The following is an 18,662-nucleotide window of genomic DNA, read 5'->3' on the forward strand; positions in this document are numbered from 1 at the left end:
TCAAACTGGTGCATTTCATAAATCACGGCAATCCTTCTGGAGAGCAGAAAACTGAAGAATCCTGGAATCACCTTGAGCGAGATTTCCTGCATGATGCAGCGGGACAGCGACTCATTTATTACTGTCCTCATCCCAGCTGAAAAAAAAGAGATGTACATAGATACAGTATGTTCACGATTTCCAACTGAGCTTTCAGAAAGGCTCTAAAAATACATCTTTCCCACATGCACTGTGCCATAAAACATTTATAGTCCACCACAATCTGCTACACTGCCGTTGATGCAACAGTCTTGAAATATTCACAAGGTTTCTGACTTGTTGGCTCGAAGAGAACTCTGCGAAAAAAAAGGTAGAGGAGAGAAAGAGAGATGATGTGCTTACATAATACACCAGCTGCAGTCTGAGATGAGGGCGCAGGTTTAGACACGCGTCTCCACGGCCAACATCAACAGCCAGTCTCTCCTGCTGCAGTGCATGGTGACAGTAGTGCTCTTCATCCCTGCCCTGCTGTCGAGCTCTCTTCCTCTCTGCAGTCTTACACAACCACACAGCTTTATATTGTGCAAGATAGAGGTCAGGTTAAGACAATGACTACATGCACATTCATGTGGCTGCTGTTTGGTGACAACAGAGCAAGAGATATCTCTTTACGTAATTAACAAAACTGCATTTTAAGATATTTAGGACAGGGAACAAATTAAACATGAAATCAAAATGGACTATATTTATTTTGGTTTGTTCCTGTTATTATAAATCTGTGCACATTACTCCAAAAAAAAAAAAAAAAAAAAAAAAAAAAAAAATTGCATGTGTTTGTAGTTCTTAATTTAGTAGTTTAGAAGTATACTGTCATTCAAATGTTTGAGGTCAGTAAGATAAGTCTCTTATGCTCACCAAGGCTGCATTTATTAGATCAAACATACAGTTAAAACAGTGATACTGTAAAATATTATTTAATTTAAAATAACTGTTTCTGTTTTAATATATTTTAAAGTATAGTCACATACTGTAACCTTATACTGGATAAGTGTGAAAAAAAAATTCACTTGGTGACCTCGCTTGTGCAAAGTCATATCCAATTTCAATTATTGTCATGGCCATGTAAAGTCAGTAAATGCTGGAACTTGATACATGCAAGGATACTAGAGACTTTTACATATTACATTAAAAAGTTCCAGAAACCAGGCGTTCTTTTGCCTAGACCTGCAGTTCCACTGCTAAAAGCACAATTAAGACAACTTTACAGCTCAAATAAGACACATTAAAATATATAATAGTATAAGTGCTTTATATAAAAAAAATATGAGCTGCACATCTTTGCCTTTAAATCTTTAATGCCTTTACTCAGAGACTTATATTATGTGCATTGCTGAACACATTTTCCTTTACAGACTGAAAGATGTGTCTAAATAATTTTCTATGCTAATTAATAGCATGCCGTACTTTCAGTAGTTTCAGTAGTTTCAGAGTTTAGTTGTGTTGAACCTAGACCATTCCTTTAAGATTTAAGATGTACATGGATGGTATTGCAGAGGCCGCTGCAGTGCAAAAGACTGCTGCATCCCACAGCATCGTTTTTACTAGATAAATTTATTTGAATTCATTTCAATTCATTTACTTTGAAGTCCAAAGCTTTGAATATAAGAGCAAAAAAACAAATATTTCCCATAGGCCAACTTCTCTACATTCTGGATGCTTTACGTTTTTGCTTGTCTCTGAGATGTAAATGCATGTACGCCTTTTCCATTAATAATTAAACTTATGTCTTCGCTATGAGCATTGATTACTTGGTGGGCTTGCACAGATCTTCTGCTCGGCTTCTGGAGTTTTATGGAGGCCTAATGTGTATATGTATTAAAGAGCAGTGTGATTTGAAACATGCTGTGTTGCTCATAACACCTTGCCAGCTGTGACACAGTCATCATGGCCCAAAGGTCAGGAGGAAATCAGAATTGTGGCTGTCTTTTGGGATGTGCAGCAACACTGCAAACCAAATTAGCTCCACCCAGCAGCATTCAAATGGAAATACACCCACTCCTTTATCTCAGCCAACTGGGGTTTGTTGTTGTTATTTTGTCTGCTCTTTGAAGAAGTAGCCTTTAGAGGGCTGGAAAATAAGACCAGAGCTGTATTGTCTGCTGCCTATCTGCTGTAAGCCGTCCAGCGGTGTTTGTTTACTGTGTTTTAAAGTGAATTTCGCCATCTAGTCTGGTCTGCACTGCAGTCTGGGAGTAGATCAGGGGGCCTTTAATGCTGCAGATGAAATGTTTTTTTTTTTATATTGTTCTTTATTGTATTGATTATCTGTTCTTATTCAAAGTAAACGTTTTAGTCTTTGATGGGTAGCAGTATGCAGTAAGGCTTTTCATCTGTTTATCCTGAACACAGAGACATGGTGTTAAAATAATTTTCAATGTTGGGAAACTTAAAAAAAAAAAAAATAGCTAGATATGCTACAAACTACTCTGTAGAAAAATAATTTAAAAGGAAAGGTCACCCAGTAATGAAAATTTGCTGTTAGTTTACTCACCCTCAGGCCATTTAAGATGTAGGTGACATTTATTCTTCAGTAGAACAGTAAAGAAGATTTTAAGGTGAAACCGTTGTCCATGGTGATTTATAAACTGCATATCTGTGACTGCTGGATTTTGAGCATCAAAAAATATGCATAGAAGACCATATCAATACCCATGGCTCCAGATGATACAATGAGGTCTTATGAAGCGAAACGATCGGCCTCTGAAAGAAAGTGATTCTTATTTACAACATTATTACCTTTAATCACCAGCCTGGGCAAACTGTTCTTCCTTGTATATTTAGTATATTATATTACTTGGATTTTGGCCTGAGGTTGAGTAAATTAATAGCAAATTTTCAATTTTGGGCGAACCATCCCTTTAGGTTAAATCAAACCCTTCATATAAAGTAGTTACACTACATGCTACACGTAAAATGCTAACTATATTTTAACTGCTTTATAATTTTTTTAATGTGTGATAATTAAAAATTGTTAGATTTACTTTCTTCACATGTCCATTTATTAAAAATACCTTCAGAAGAAGTATAAAAATGTTATACTGCCCTTTATTTTGTATGTTTTTTTTGCTGAGGAGATAAGCTAATACGTGTCAGCTTCAGCACATACAGTCAAACCAAAAATTATTCAGACACCTTCAACATTTCTCACATTATATCACAGTTTATTCACTACAGTTTAGAAATATAAATAAAATATAACAAGAACTCAGAGTTAAACTGTGTCCGAACAAATTCATCTTGATAATGTCAGATAACTTTGATAGAAGGTATGTAATGGATTACGATCAACTAAAAATTATTCAGCTGTTAAATTTAAGTACACAATTAGATAATACCAATTTAGGTCAACCAGTAACCAAGCAATGCTTAATGTTGTTCAGTCTGTGGTGTAAAAAGGTCAAATTATACATATTATATCTGGTGTCTGAATAATTTTTGGTTTGACTGTATGCATATTATAATGCACACTTTTTCTCTTCTGAAGTGTATTTTAGTGTCAATTTCGTCATATTAATGCGTTTAAAGTGTTTTACAAGTTAGTTTTAATTTTTTGTTTGTAGTCAGAAGATGCTCTAATTCCTCCACAAATCGCAGAGATTTCTGTGTCGGAAGTACTGTCCAACCGATTCAGTTGAGCAAGTAATTTATGCTTGAATCGCTCCAATCGAGTCTTGATGATTCCGATCTGTTTGGCTGATTCATTGAAAACAACCGACTCAAAAGAGTCATTCATTTCTGAATCAGACATTGTTTGATGTCATTCTAACTAGCCGACTGAGAAACAGTCCAAAAGTCTTTTATTGCTGAAATATTGTCAATGCAATGTAAAAAAGCTTGGCTGAATTGCTGATAAAAAGCTACATGATTTAAAAAGAAAACAGCAATGCTAATAACCTCACTACGGAAAAATGCAGAGTTAAGCTATGTTTATTTGCAGCATATCGTCAAATAAATAAATAAAGCTGTTTATTCATTAAATCCAAGAACCCAAATATATTTCTCTTATATAAGAGTTTGCGACCAAACTCTCTCTCTTTCTGTATGCTGAGAAAGGTTTGAGAAAACTGGATCAATTAGAGGTGCTTTCAGCTCTGACAGACTGTGACTGAGGCTGGTTCATGTGAGAAGTGTGTTTTGTTTGGGTGAGAAATGTGTTTGGACCTCATGACCTGCCCACACGCAATTATCAGTGTCCTTGTGAGCCCCAGGGCAGAGCAGCCGAGACCTGCTGTCCTTCCTTCATCCTGTACACACTGTTCCTGGATCTGGAACGCAACTGCTGTATTCTGTCTAATCTGGGACTGGAGCTAATTACATTTTCTAACTCAATTTACATTTTCAGAAGGAAATGAACGTGGCAGCCCATGCAACACTTGCAGCCATGTTTCTAGCGTGATCTGAGTGGTTGTCGCACATTGCTTTGCAGTATTAACTCAAATCAGAGACCTAATTTTACATGGTCTCCATTATTTTTGTTACAAAATTTGACTTGTGTCCCTTTTTGAATGCACTAAGGATTTTTTTTTTAAATGCATATTTTTTATATTCAACCAGGTAAATATTGCAAGCCTAAACACCTGAAATTGCCTGAATCCACATTAAATAATTGCAGATTACAGGCAGAAGCCTCTTTAAGCCTTTTAAGAACATGCCAGGTATGTATTTGACCCCATATACATTTATATATATATATATATATATATATATATATATATATATATATATATATATATTGTATCATAATTACTTGACAAGTAAGAAATTCTGGAAATGTGCATATGGCCTTATTGAGGGAAAATGTGGACCAGTGCATGCTGCATTGATGGGGTTCTGGTGAGAAGCTGGTGTTATCATTCACCGTCACGGGTGATTTGATATCCTTGAACCCACAGGGCGGAACAAAACCGCATGTTCCAAACCTCAGTGACTGCAGAGAGCCTAGAGAGCAAGGAAGACAAACACAAAGTTGATCCAGGGTGGAATCAGCCTACAGCCTTTATTGCACATTCCTGTTTGGTTTTGCTCTGACCACATCCTGGCATGATGTTTATGCAGTGCAGAAAACACATTGTCTTGTAGTTTTACCTTTCACCCCGTGAAAGCCTGAGATCACTCCATATACCAGACTCCTTTCAATTCAGGTACATATATTATATTTTTTCATTTATTTTTCTTTCTCTTTTTATCATCAGTGACAATGCCTGCAACATGCTTCAAAATCTTCATTTTGGCAAACTACAAATAAATTAAAACACATTCATTGAACACAATTTGACATTTAAGGACAATAATAAAGAAAATCAGGACAAACCGAACAAACAAAAAAAAAAATACAAAGAAATACTTCTGCTCTTTTTCGTAACTTGCTTTTTTTTTTTTTTTTTTTAAAAACAAAACAAGTTAGCTAGCTAACAATCACAGACCACATGCAGATATAATACAACAGAATCATCTCACTTGATTGGACGATTAACTCTGTTAGTTAGTTTCTGCAATCTACTGATCTAAACTATATCACAAAATTATGCTTTAAACCGGAAAACATCCAATTTCGCGTTATTTTTGACTGGTTATAATAATAAGTCCTTGGTATAGTATCTCCTCTCACTGAATAGGAAAACACACAACCACTTTTCAATAATGTCCAAACAGAGTCTGGAGAAGACCAAATGCACTTCAGTCGTGATAAGAGATACCATCTGCGACCAGACACAGAAATCTGCAATAAATGTTTTTACAATCGCTGCAGTGATACGAACATGAATTAAAGGTTCTCCGGTGAACAATGTGTATTCATTACAATGACAAGGATAAAATGATCACTGTATACAGTAAAATGTAGTGCTTGCCACTGGATTGCCTTTTGAAGCACAGTCACCATTCATTGTACTGGATAACCTTAATATCAATAACACAAAAAGCTACTAGACAGAAATAATAAATATCAATAACGGATCAACAGTGTTGTTTCCCCTCCATCTGCCTTTAGGGCATCAGCATTTCTGGTTTTATCATTTATACATCAATGTCTTCATCATTTTTTTTGTTTGTTTGTTTAAATGCCATATTAATTAGCAGCGTCTTGTGTGACATTTGAAATCATCAGAGACAGCAAAGAGTCTTTCTACTGAGAGCACAGCAGTTACACACAAGAAAACACACAAGGAAATGGTGACAATATACATTAAGCTTTTGGCACATGCCTCAATATATCATGAAATGCATCTCACAAGAAGGAAATCAGATTTTTCCAACCTTAAAGCATAATTTTAAGGGAATAATTCACCCAAAAATGGAAACTCGACTATAGTTTATGCACCCAAACATGTATGACTGACTTCCTTTCATAAAACAAAAAAGAAGATAATCTGAAGAATGTAATCGCTGCTCTTTTCCATTTAATTAAAGTTGATGGGAACTGATTCTGTCTGTCAAGCTTCAAAAAGACAACAAATGCACCATAAATGTATCCTAATCTTGGTCTAATGATAACAATGAGTGGCCAACAAAATCCTAAATTCCATAAAAAGGTGGGATCTTGTATTATCTTCCCCTTCGCCATAGCTCTCATTTTCATTTCCACATATTCATACTTCAAAATCAACAAGGACTGATCATGTCGATGACTTTATTGACACCACTGACATCAAATATGACTCATAGTTTAAATGCACCAAATTTGAATCAAAGCAGATAGCGAAGAGCAAGACATTTTTGACTTGTATGTCTATTTTTAAGACCAACATTTTGGAAAAGAGCATCAAATACACACTTTAGCATTTTTCCATTTACATTTCACCAAAAATACAACACCATACAGGTGAGAAAATGACAGAATTTAAATTTTCGGGTGAATTATTCCTTTAAAACGCCCAATGTGTCAACAAAACCAGCTATCATGTCATCTGTATTTCACACACCGTGTTTAGAGCGCCATGAGTTGGGTGGGGTCTAAAATAAACAGAGCTCTTCTACATCTCATCGCTCACAAGATGCAGTCTGAGGCGTTCCGGATTCACGCTGACATCTGAAGGAGAAGTCAATAAACCTCAAGGCGTCGAGTTGCGGCTCTCTTGGAGCATCAATGAGGCAACTAAACGAGACGCCCTCATTCCTCAAGGTTTCAGAACAAAGGAGTCGCCCCCTTAGCGTCTCTCTCTCTTCCCACCTCTGTCCTTCTTCATCTGGCTCTTGTCAACAGTGGCGGCACCAGCTACCAGAGTCCAGGTTTAAAGCTGTAACGGAGCTTAAGCTTTGATTCGAGAGCGACGTTTACAGTCTTGAGATCTTATTTCTTGGGTCATCGGCCATTTTGTCCTGTTATTCTAGTCTAGTATTGATCAGCACAGTGATGCAGAGTCAGTGCAAGGTAGAGGAATCAGGCCCACAACCACGAGCGTATTGATTTATAAGCCAACATAGTACAAGCGAATCAGCACAATTAATGTTTGGGGCATCAGATGTGGCATCGAAGTTCTTCACGTCGGTGCCAATAAGGGTTCAGGTCTGCGCGATCTGCGCTTTCCTGTCACTCAGTGCTCCATGGGGACAAATGCTCTACATCTCGTTTGCAAAAATCACCATGTCTGTCACATGCCTCTCTCTTGCCAATACTAAGATCCCACTGGGACACTGACATTCGTTAATGCCATCTGGTATCTAAATCATCCGAATTAAGAGCTTTTGGTCTTCTCCAAAAACAAATAATAGAATGACCAACAGAGGTGGTTCACATTTTTTTAATCTTAGACCTCTGCATAAGCAATGAAGGCTTTGTTCACACCGCATATAAATCCAAATTTTCAAATCCCATCTTTAGGACTGACAGTCCATCGTTTTGCAAGTGGTGTGTTTGTTCAGACTTTGTAGTCGATAACTGATGCATCTACTTGCCATAGTAGAGATGTAAGCGCCAGCACGATGCCAGACTTTCTCATATAACAACTGAGAGCAGCTGTCAGTGTGGAAAGACAGGATGGAAAACTGGGAATTTTGCCTCTGCTCACTGTCTATCATGGCATCTTGTGGCAGTGCTGGACTCACACAAGGCATTTCTCGCATTTATGCATATACAGAGTCCAACACTGCTGACTTGGCACTCGTTCACTATCAAACAGTTGAGGAGATATTAGTTAAAACAACTGATTCAGATCTTAAAATTTTTGATTTCAAACACATATGAATGTGTTTAGACTTTAAAAAACAATTGAATTTGAGTCGTATGTGAAAAAAATAAAAATAAATAAATAAAAAATTCTGTTATTTGCTGCCTGTCTGAACAAAGCCCTAGAGTTTTTTTTTCTCCATTGGAAATCAATGACCATCTACGCAACACAGTGATGTCTAAATTTTGCCACGCGTACGGAGGAATAGAAAGAGCACAGCTCTACATAAATTACAATCATCATGTTGCATCCAACCATGAAAAACAGCACAGCCGATGATGAGGAAACCAGAGAAACTGAACCTCAAATGTAGTGTAATGTTCTGCTTATCTATTAAAGTGTTAACAAAGTCATTTGCATGTAAATGGGGGCAAGTCTGATGCTGTTCAGTGCAATGCTTTGTCAGCTATAAAAAGGAAAGAGGGATGGATGGAGGAAAAAAAGAGGTAACACAGACAGGCTATAGAGTGGAGATGGTGCACATTTAACTTTGCTTTGAGCCTCAATCGTATCCAGAGTCCATAGCTGTATGTAGCTGCAGTGACGCACACTCGTGAGTAATTGTGATGTCGCAGCGAGTGTTCGGTCCATGGCACCTCGATGAAGAAGTGTGAAGGACGGAGTGATGGTGAATGTGCCACGTTTATGTCTAAGATATGATGTGCTAGCTTGTTGGTTTTTTTGTAGTTAAGTTTGATGATAAAAAGAAGAAAACCCAACTGAAAAAAGCCATGTCGGGATCGCCGTTGAATGTGCTGACATCAGCCGTCGGACACGGGAGGGGAAACCCAGCCGTACTTCTCGTGGGTCTTGACAAGGCTCTTGAAGGTCGCCTCGGCTTCCTTACGACTAAAGGCCTTCTTTGACTTGCCTGCTTTCCTGCAGATACGACCCTAAAGAGAAAACACAACGTTTAGAACAATTAAGATTTTCACGTGCCAAATAACATATCACCAGAAAAGCTTCATTCTTTAGAATATACTTGATTTAAACAAAGAGCAGTGTGTGGCTTGTTTGTCCAAGAGGGTAATTATACACATGTGTGAATGACAGTTTGTGGTGTGATTAAATGGCCCTGGTGCTCCATTTTCAGAGGTTTTCCAATTTTCAATTTCAAAGCCGACTGCTCTGAGCTTTGAAGACACAGTAAATCAAGAGGCTGTGCTTGAGAAAAACCTCAGGCTGAATTATTTAAACAAGCTACGAGAGCATTTTAACATCAGATTCAGCCATTTTGATCACTGCTAAAGGATAATGGGAATAGAAATGATGCAAAAGTGCATCCAGGATTGCAGCATCCCACAATGAAAACGTCCAGATAGTATGAAGTTCACCAACTGCAGTAACCATTTCCAAGTATGAACAAAATGAGATTTTCAATGCTGCACATGCAAAAAATGGAATCCCCTTTGCTAATATCTCAAAGATGTCTGCATGTTTGTAACTCCAGATTTTGTTATTTAATTTATACCAATCCTGCTTCTTTTAAAAACTCTTTCAAAAATCAACATAGAAATGCATTTTACATGAACATGAAAAGTGGGCAAAATTAAGAGGGTGACAAATTATTCCATTTAATGTGCACAATAAGACCAGGAGCATGCATTAAGAAAGTAAACAGAGTCCATTTTGGTTTCATTGTTGATTTTGATCAAGAAATCTGATCAGGAAAGACTAAGTTACAAGTCGGTGTTTATATATTTTGCAATATTAAATTCTAGTGGCCCATGCAAGTAACTTGTATAGAAAAGAAAAGGCATATTTAAAGAAGGCATCTCTCTGACGATTTCATAATGGGATAGACATTTTAAACAAGCCAAAATATGACAGTGAGACACATTTACACCCCAAATTGTTTCACGGGAAGTGCATCTTTAATGGAATAATTCAGCCTAAAATCATTTACTCACCCTAATGTTTTTCAAACTCTTTTTTTCTTCTGTGAAACAAAAAATAAGATGTTGGGCAGAATGTCCCCTCCAACTATGGATGCGCTCTAAAATCCCATTTTGTGATTCACGGATGACCAATCAGCCAAATTACCCAATTTTCAACATTCTTAAAAATAAAGGTTCTTGCATCAATGGTTCTATGAAGAACCTTCAACAGCCATGGAACCTTTTCAATACACAAAAGGTTCTTTAAATTGGAAAATGTTCTTTAGATTATTAAAATGTTCTTTTTAAGAACTATTCACTGAAAGGTTCTTTGGGGAACAGAAAATGGTTCTTTTATGGAATAATTACAAATCTTTATTCAGAATCTTTATTTTTTAAGAGTGCATGACCACATTTTAGTTTTGGCCTGAACTTCTCCTTTAAGACCAGCAAAAGGATCAGGTTCTGCGTGCAAAGCACAACCATACAAATATGCCACTTCAGGCTACATATGAGAGAAACAATCTCACAGACCCAGCATCCACTAAATGAGCAAAAAAGGATGCGCTTTCAGATGCCCCAGGACTGAGGTCAGTCTAGTGCCAGTGCCTATGTAAGACAGCAGGGACAGTGAGACAGAAATAGCCAGCACTTCCCTCAGGCTCTATCAGTCAGGATGAGATCTAATGGCCCAGAAGTAACCACATGAGCTCAATCCAGAAGAGGCTGCCCTATCCCCTCAGAAAAGCCTGTGATTTTTGGATTAAAAGGAACCACTGGAGCCTTAATTAAGCTTTATTGTGTTTACGGTCTCTCTTGGAAATCGCTTCCCTCACGCTTGAGAGGCACTGGAGGAGAGCACTAAGGAGGGAACAGCTCCGATGTTAATCCAGGTTATTCGCATCTGCGTTTTCCCTGCAGCATGCTAACGGCATCAGCGACGTCTTCCTGTGCTATTTTGGTTTGGTGCGTATCGAACGCAACACAGTGCCCATGTGAAGAGCCTGATGGGTAATCCTGTGAATGGAGATCAGTCAATGGTCGCGCTAGGCCTCACTGCATTCTGGGACAACACAGACGGTAGGGATTATGTAACCGACATGTGCCAGATAAGGGTAAACAGAGTTGCTCTTTGCATCATAGCATCACATAAAGCCTGTTTGATGACACTTACCGTTTTATGTCTGAAAGGAAGTTGTCTAAAAATTCAACAAGGCAGTTTTTGATCACTAGACTCTAGACATTTGGGAATTTGTTTCATTTTTAATCCGTAGCCTATTGGTCAATGCATATTCTAGTCTAAAGCAATGAGAAAAAAATAGTCATATGGCTTATTTAGATGATATCTACTATTTTTATTTTTGTTGTTATTTTGTGCTGTAAGAGTTAAGAACCTTAAAAGAACAGCTAATGTTTGCATTTTTGTATGCAGAAAGATCTTCCCTAACCAAAGCAGAATTTGAACAACAAAAAGCCTTCAGTAAAATTTAAATGACTGTCAAAGCACATTTATGTCCTCAAGTTGACATGAATGGAGCCTTTTAAACACATTCCAGAAAAGCTGTAAAATTCAAGTATTAAATGCAAAAAGGATAAACCATGAAAGTTCTGCAGCAAAAGCCAAAGTATGGCCCGTCGTTTCCTTTTATAATACAATAGCTGTATGTCAATTGGGGGGTGGGGGGGGGGGTCTGTTGTGTCAGCAGCAGCTAAAATGGTAATTACCCTTGAGTGCTTTGGGTCATTTGGGGAAAAATGGTTATCTAGTCACCGCTGCCTCAGGCTCATCATGAATTTGGCATTTAAGAGCTCTTGACAGGTTGAGGTAAGCGTAGATGAACAATTCTTTCCTCTCAGATTTACTGCACAGGGTTAATGGCCAGTCTCTAGCTTCATTACGGTTTCTCATCCATTTCCATTACCCACTATGGTCTTTGCATTCATACTTCAAATGGGACTATCTAATTACCAATCTGATCTATCTATGGAGCCCATCTAATTACATTACTAGTTAATATCCAGGCTGCAGTACGTTCTTAAAGGGTTAGTTCACCCAAAAATGAAAATTAGGCTGCGTTTTACTCACCCCGAGGCATCCTAGGTGTATATGACTTTATTATTTCAGACGAATCCAGTCGGAGTTATATTAAAAATTGTCTTTGATCTTTCAAGCCCTATATCATTGCAGTCAATGGGTGTTGCATTGCTTCAGTCCAAAAGACGTGAAATAAAAAGCGCCCTTCCATTAAAAAAAATCAGAAGTGATGCACACGGAAATGCAGCGGAGAGATCAAAACAAAACAAAGATCACTAATTTGAAGTACAAAATGAGGATTTGTAAAGAAGAATGTCAGAGGATTTCAATATAAGCCAAGAGGAGACTGGTTTTCCTTTGCTAAAGTGAGGAAACTTTGCTTCTTTTGATCCTGTAAACGAACGTTGGTTTTCACGAGACTCACTGGCGCATGTGCAGCGCTGACCTCATATATCATGCTCCCGGAACTGCTTCTGTGTACAACTGTTGGCGCAAGCTACATTAAAGTGATTATTAAATTTTGAATATGGATATTTTTCTTACAAAAATGCATCGATTCACTACAGGAGGCCTTTGTTCACCCCTCGGAGCTGTGTGAGACACTTTTTTTAATGGATGGGTGCTTTTTATTTCACGTCTTTTGGACTGAAGCAATGCAACACCCGCTGACTGCAATGATAGAGCTTGAAAGATCAAAGACAATTTTTTATATAACTCCGACTGGATTCGTCAGAAAGAAGAAAGTCATATACACCTAGGATGCCTCAGGGGTGAGTAAAACACAGCCTAATTTAAATTTTTGGGTGAAAATAACCCCTTTAAAAAAATTATTTGAAATAGCACCAGATTAAGATTGTAACAATAGCAGGACCATTAGTGATGCAAAAACAGCCTTTATCTGCAGATACCAAAATATATGGTTATATTATAAAAGAAACTATATACAAAAACCCTAATTTTGATGTGAAACATTTGAAATGTAGTTGGAAACACCCTTTAAATAACAAAAGCACAACTAAAGCAATGTGTGGGCATGAAATCCTTATTTTGGTCACCCAACACTTAAAAATAAAGGTCCTGCCAAAACAGGTTTTACAGTCTGATGTCATAGAGACCCAATAAAAACAAGATACATTTCATTATCACTGTTAATGGATGATGCTTTAGATAACCACATATGTACTAGAGCTTCAATAAACCCAAGAGAGCTTTGCTTTGCTCTGTTAATGGATGAAGCCAATACTGATCAGTACCTATAATGGTGCATCAAGAACTTTCATAATCTCCAAAGAACAAAACAGCCAACTGAAGCCTTCTATACAGGGCCAGATGACAAGTGTTCTTTGCTGAAGATGTAAGTCATTAAAAAAATGACAATTCTATCTCAATTTGTTCGAACCCTTGTGACGTTTTCTTCCATGGAACGCAAAAGCAACCTCAGGTACCATTTACTTTCGTTGTAAGGAAAAAGATGCAATGATAGTGAACGGAGAAATAAAATCATGTGTATCATGAAGATGAGTAGGCTGTGTTTCTGAGTGTGTATTACTATGTGATTACACTCACACACGATGTATGTAACATACACTACCATATAGACCCGCGTTGAATGATTGTTGCGCGTTTTTACGCGATTCAATGGAGGATGGCGTCAAGCAACATGAGATGTGAAGAAACCAATGTCGCTATGGCAAGAAGCCATCCTCACCTGTCCTTTGACCAGACTGGCAGCGAACTGCCTCATCACGGCCTCGACGGTGTACGCGCTCGACCAACCGCGGGGCGTTAATAACTCCATGCAGATCGCGCCGCCGTCCAGCACGTATCCGTTCTCCAGCCGCGGCGTCAGGACGCGCATGAACGGCGGGGAGAAGGGGAAATTGTCGGGGAAGGTGACATTCAGCAGTATGTACTCGGTGTTGGTCTCCTTCATGTCCTGCCACAGCGCGGAGTCCTTGTCCACCTGGTGCAGCTTGACATTCCAGTCGAAGAGGTTATCGTCCGCCAGCTCCACCGTGATGAAGCTGTCGCCGAGCCGCCGGATCTCCTGCAGCTCCTTCATCAGCCTCCGCGTCCGCACCTGGGTGCAGTGCTGCCGGTTGGCCGCCGGTGGGGGCATCACGGAGCCGCTCGACGCTTTGCCGCCTCCCGTCTGCTGCTTCTCTTTCGCGTCCTTGCTCGGTTTGTCCGGTTTGACGGCGGGCTTGTCCTTGCCGGACACGTCGAAGCGCCTGGCTTTGATTTCGGGCGTGCTGAGGATGTTGTTGGTCTCGTTGCTGGTGTTGCAGTGCTTCATGTTGTTGTTCTTCTGGTTGCCTTTAGTTCCTTTCAGTGAGCCCTGGTGGTGATGCTTCGGGTCCTCCGTGTCTCGGTCGTGCAGTCGAATTAGACCGATTTTCCGCAAAAGAGTAGCCATTTGTGATGCTTCTCGCCGATCGAGGTGGGTGTGATGGAGCTCAGGAGACAAGACGCGTCCTCAATGCATCATTTCCCCGCGCGAGTGCACTTAAACACTAAAACGTTCATATAAAACGTATTCCAGCTCCTGTAATTCCGTGTGAGGCACAGCTGCGGCTGCTGCAGAGGAGGCACGATGACGCTGCTCAAAGTGCACCGGTAATCTGGCGCAGGCACACAAGAGTACCGGGAGCGGAGCACCTCAGGTCGGTTGGCTTCCGCTGTACCTGGACGGAATGAGTAATCAAGGGTCCGGCACGAGTTATTTTTTCTTCACACCAGTATTCCGACAAGTCCCGCCCTCGAGCTGATCGCTCTTTTCTGGAGTTGCCACAGCTATGTGATTGACTTCCAAAGTGTCCAATCACAGGCTGCAAAGAGCTCACGCTAGCCAATCCTGTCACAGGGGGCGGGGCTTGTCTGAATACTGCCGGATAAAATAAATAACGCTTTGCTCAACGTCTATAATAACGCGTTGCACGCCTTTATGTTTTGCAAATTTGGCATATTGTCCATTTAATTGTTGTTATTATTTTTTTTTCACATACATGTAATTCATGTGTAACACTCCATTCTTCTGGTATTTTAGTTAATTTCAATCCCTGCTTTACATCTTTGTCGGGTACAGGAACAATCCCAGAAACAGGATTTAGTATCGTTGTGTAACTTCGTGAATTTGTTTCTCTCTCTCTGGCTTTTCTACATTAGCTGTAATATAATATGTAAGATTCCATCGGCATTACTTAAAAAAATAATAAATAAATAATGCGTCTTTGCCCTGTTTGGGGGGAAGGGTATCGAGTTCTCATGCATCAGCTGGCGATGAATCAATACACCCGCTTCTCTTAAACCTCGTATTGAAAAGATCAGTGCACCTGCAGTTCACACGAGTGTGTATAAAATCGTTTGTGTTTGAAAGCACCATCAACCAATGCATTGTGTCACCCATATGTTGTTTTCCAACAACGGCGACTTTGCAGCAATTCGAAACGCTTTACAGCACAACGAAGGATTCCGTTGCCAGGGTAACAGTCCATTCTCGCACGCTATTCGATGAACCGCTGCCGGAAAGCTGTCCGCTGTCATGGAAGTTGCGTGAGCAAATGTCCGTCTTTTGTTGACAATTTTATAGTTTTATCCCAATTAAATCAATCGCACGCTTTACCTTTATGTAAAACACGGCACGTCATGGCCGAAAAGTTTGATAATCTCGAAGAACACCTCGAGAAATTCGTCGAAAACATACGACAGCTTGGGATTATTGTCAGTGATTTCCAGCCCAGCAGTCAAACCGGACTCAATCAGAAACTGTGAGTTGTACCGTTAATTATGTTTAGTTTAATACGAAACTAAAACGTTTTGTTGGGTTAAACAAATATTATCTAGTAAATAAAGGCGATTGTTAGCTTTAGCCATTCTTGGTTTGTTATGAGTAACGTTAGTGTTGCCTCGGTCAGTCACGAGTACAGCCGAAGTTAACGTGGTTATGTATTTCCTCAGGAACTTTATGATCACAGGACTGCAGGACATTGAGAAATGCCGACAGCAGCTTCATGATATCAACGTACCCTTGGAAGTGTTCGAGTGAGTAGTACATTACATAAAAGAGATGCATAATACATATTTCTAGGCGCAGAAACCTCTTGAAAAATTAAAGTAAATGGGTTTTGACAAATTTGTTTAGTTTGTCAGCACCCATTTAGGCTGTTATATTCAAGAAACGTGAGATGTCACATCTGTGTAAAGATATGAATTGCCATTATTGATTTTTTGCACAGGTATATTGATCAGGGTCGTAACCCTCAACTGTACACGAAGGAGTGCTTAGAAAGAGCTTTGGCTAAAAATGAGCAGATCAAAGGAAAGAATGACACACTGACTGTGAGTACTGGTCCAGCGTTTGCATTCAGAGTTCAGTTCTGCCATCATTATTAATGACTGACTAATTCGGAAGTGCATTCTAGCAGGTTATTTGTTACAAAAAGGACATAATATATTTATTTGCACAGATTATTATAGTTATTATTATAGTCATCACTCTTGATCTGCACAGGCCTTCTTTTCATGGATTCAGAATATAGCTGCAGCACTGACTTATTTTACCTGTATGTCATTATTGATGAGCTTATGAATTAAAAGTAGTCTATTTCCTTGGAAATCTATAGTATGCATGTGTATATTAAAGAGATCTTAGGGTAAAAATGCTAGACAGTTCTCCTGCTTATAGATTTCTGTTGATTTTCTGGTGTTTTGCGGTTTCTTTTTTCCTCCAGAAATTTAAAAGCCTCCTCGTTTCTGAGCTGGGGAAGGTTTTTCCTGAAGAGATGGCTAAATATAAGGCCATTCATGGAGATGACCCTCCTTCATGAGTTACCAGAGCAACAACACTTCAAACCCAAGATGTACATATGTTGATATTAATATGACATGTTTAAAAAGGTTGAGTTCATCAGTGCAAATTTTTACAAATTATGCAAATTTTTACAGCTTTTTCATTTTTGTATCTGCCTTTGTAATTCATAAGATTTCAGTTTAAAAACTGAGGGAAATTTTGGGGCATCCTTGAAACAGTACAAAGCTTTTTTTCCCCCTCGTGCACTGTAATTTTCGCAGCATATTTTTCTTTATTTTTCATTGAATAAATGATTATTTTGTGTAATGACCACCCGTCTTTTGGTTTTATCAACCACTCATGTTTCTGATATGAATGTGTAAGCGTCTTTCTCGTGTGTTTTTTGCTTGGATTGTTTCCAGTGGCTTCAAGTTACTTCCTGCTGTGTTCTCTTTGGCCCTGAATTGTAATCTCACACCACTTGTCTGGTGCTGTGGAGATGGAATTGATTCGTAAGCGTCCTCCTTTAACCACATGAAGTCATTCACAACGAGTCCTGTAGCTGAACTGTGAACAGACAGTGAGACTTTACCCTAGTTAACAATTTAAGGATGACAAACTCATGAGAGCTCAGGTGTTCTTCATGAATCTCTCACTGAACAGTGTAAGATACGGTGGTGCCCAAATGATTGGAACACTGGTATTTTCACCAGCTAAAAATGGTTTTAAATCAGTTATCTTTTGCTGTAGTGTGTCAGTAGAAAATATCAGTTTACATTTCCAAACATTCATTTAGCCATTAATTGAAATATTTCAGTGAGATTTAGTTTGCACAATGAGTCTGACGACAGCCAGTGCTGCACACAGAGATCTGATCTCATCATCATCAGTCTGTCTGGAATGACACGAAGAAACAGAACAAACTGAGACAGACTCAATCCAGAAGAACTGTAGCAGCGTCTCCAAGATGCTTCAAGAAACCTACCTGCAAAGCTACAGTAGTGTTAAAAATTTTAGGCACTGTGTGAAAATGCTGTGAAATGAGGATGCTGTCATAAAAAATAACTTCTATTAACTAAATTAAATCACCATTTGGTGTGATCATCCTTTGTGTTTAAAGCAGCTTTTGCCCCAAGTACACTTGCACATAGTTTTTCAGGTAGCTTTGCAGGTAGGTCTCATGAAGCATCTTGGAGACGCTGCTACAGTTCTTCTGGATTTAGTCTGTCTCAGTTTGTTCTGTTTCTTCGTGTCATTCCAGGCAGACTGGATGATGGTGAGATCACATCTCTGTGTGGAGCACTGGCTGCTGTCAGACTCCCCTTACAATTAATTGCAAAATCAATGTTTGGAAATGTAAACTGATATTTCCTACTGAAACACTACTGCATAAGATAGAAATAACTGACTTAAAACCATTTTTTTTAGTTGGTGAAAATACTAGTGTTCCAATCATTTTGGCCACCGCTGTAGGCCATTAGAATGGTAAAGCTTTGTACATGGGTAACAAAGACTGGAGGTTTAAATAAGTGTGTCTGAAATACCTTTGGTCTAATCGATGGAGGGTTTTGTAACTCTTTTGTGAGGGTTCACGTCTTTCAAGACTGGTCAAACTTGAACATCTGCTGTATGATTAGTCACTTCCCTGCACAAAAGGACTTCAGCTAATGTTTGGACTGGAATATAAGTGAAATGCATATTGCGCTGTCTGTTTAAAAAAATAAAAATAAAATATGGAAAGTTTATAATGCAATGAC

General features: G+C 38.9%; 2 protein-coding genes across 2 annotated transcripts; one reads left to right on the forward strand and one right to left on the reverse strand.

Moving 5' to 3' along the window:
* Positions 1 to 5,011: 5,011 nt before the first annotated feature.
* ube2ql1 (ubiquitin-conjugating enzyme E2Q family-like 1) lies at positions 5,012 to 14,816 on the reverse strand. The gene is made up of 2 exons (XM_042744694.1): positions 13,825 to 14,816; positions 5,012 to 9,097 (listed from the first exon to the last, which is right to left on the reverse strand). Exons 1-2 carry the CDS (start codon positions 14,530 to 14,532, stop codon positions 8,966 to 8,968), a joined length of 840 nt encoding a protein of 279 aa, XP_042600628.1. The 5' UTR covers positions 14,533 to 14,816; the 3' UTR covers positions 5,012 to 8,965.
* Positions 14,817 to 15,479: 663 nt separating this feature from the next.
* LOC109111604 (mediator of RNA polymerase II transcription subunit 10-like) lies at positions 15,480 to 17,236 on the forward strand. The gene is made up of 4 exons (XM_019124561.2): positions 15,480 to 15,883; positions 16,074 to 16,157; positions 16,352 to 16,454; positions 16,847 to 17,236. The coding sequence occupies exons 1-4, from the start codon at positions 15,627 to 15,629 to the stop codon at positions 16,940 to 16,942; spliced, it is 540 nt and encodes a 179-aa protein (XP_018980106.1). The 5' UTR covers positions 15,480 to 15,626; the 3' UTR covers positions 16,943 to 17,236.
* The last annotated feature ends 1,426 nt before the right edge of the window (positions 17,237 to 18,662 follow it).

Source organism: Cyprinus carpio, chromosome B19, assembly GCF_018340385.1.
Source record: "Cyprinus carpio isolate SPL01 chromosome B19, ASM1834038v1, whole genome shotgun sequence".
Taxonomy (NCBI): domain Eukaryota; kingdom Metazoa; phylum Chordata; class Actinopteri; order Cypriniformes; family Cyprinidae; genus Cyprinus; species Cyprinus carpio.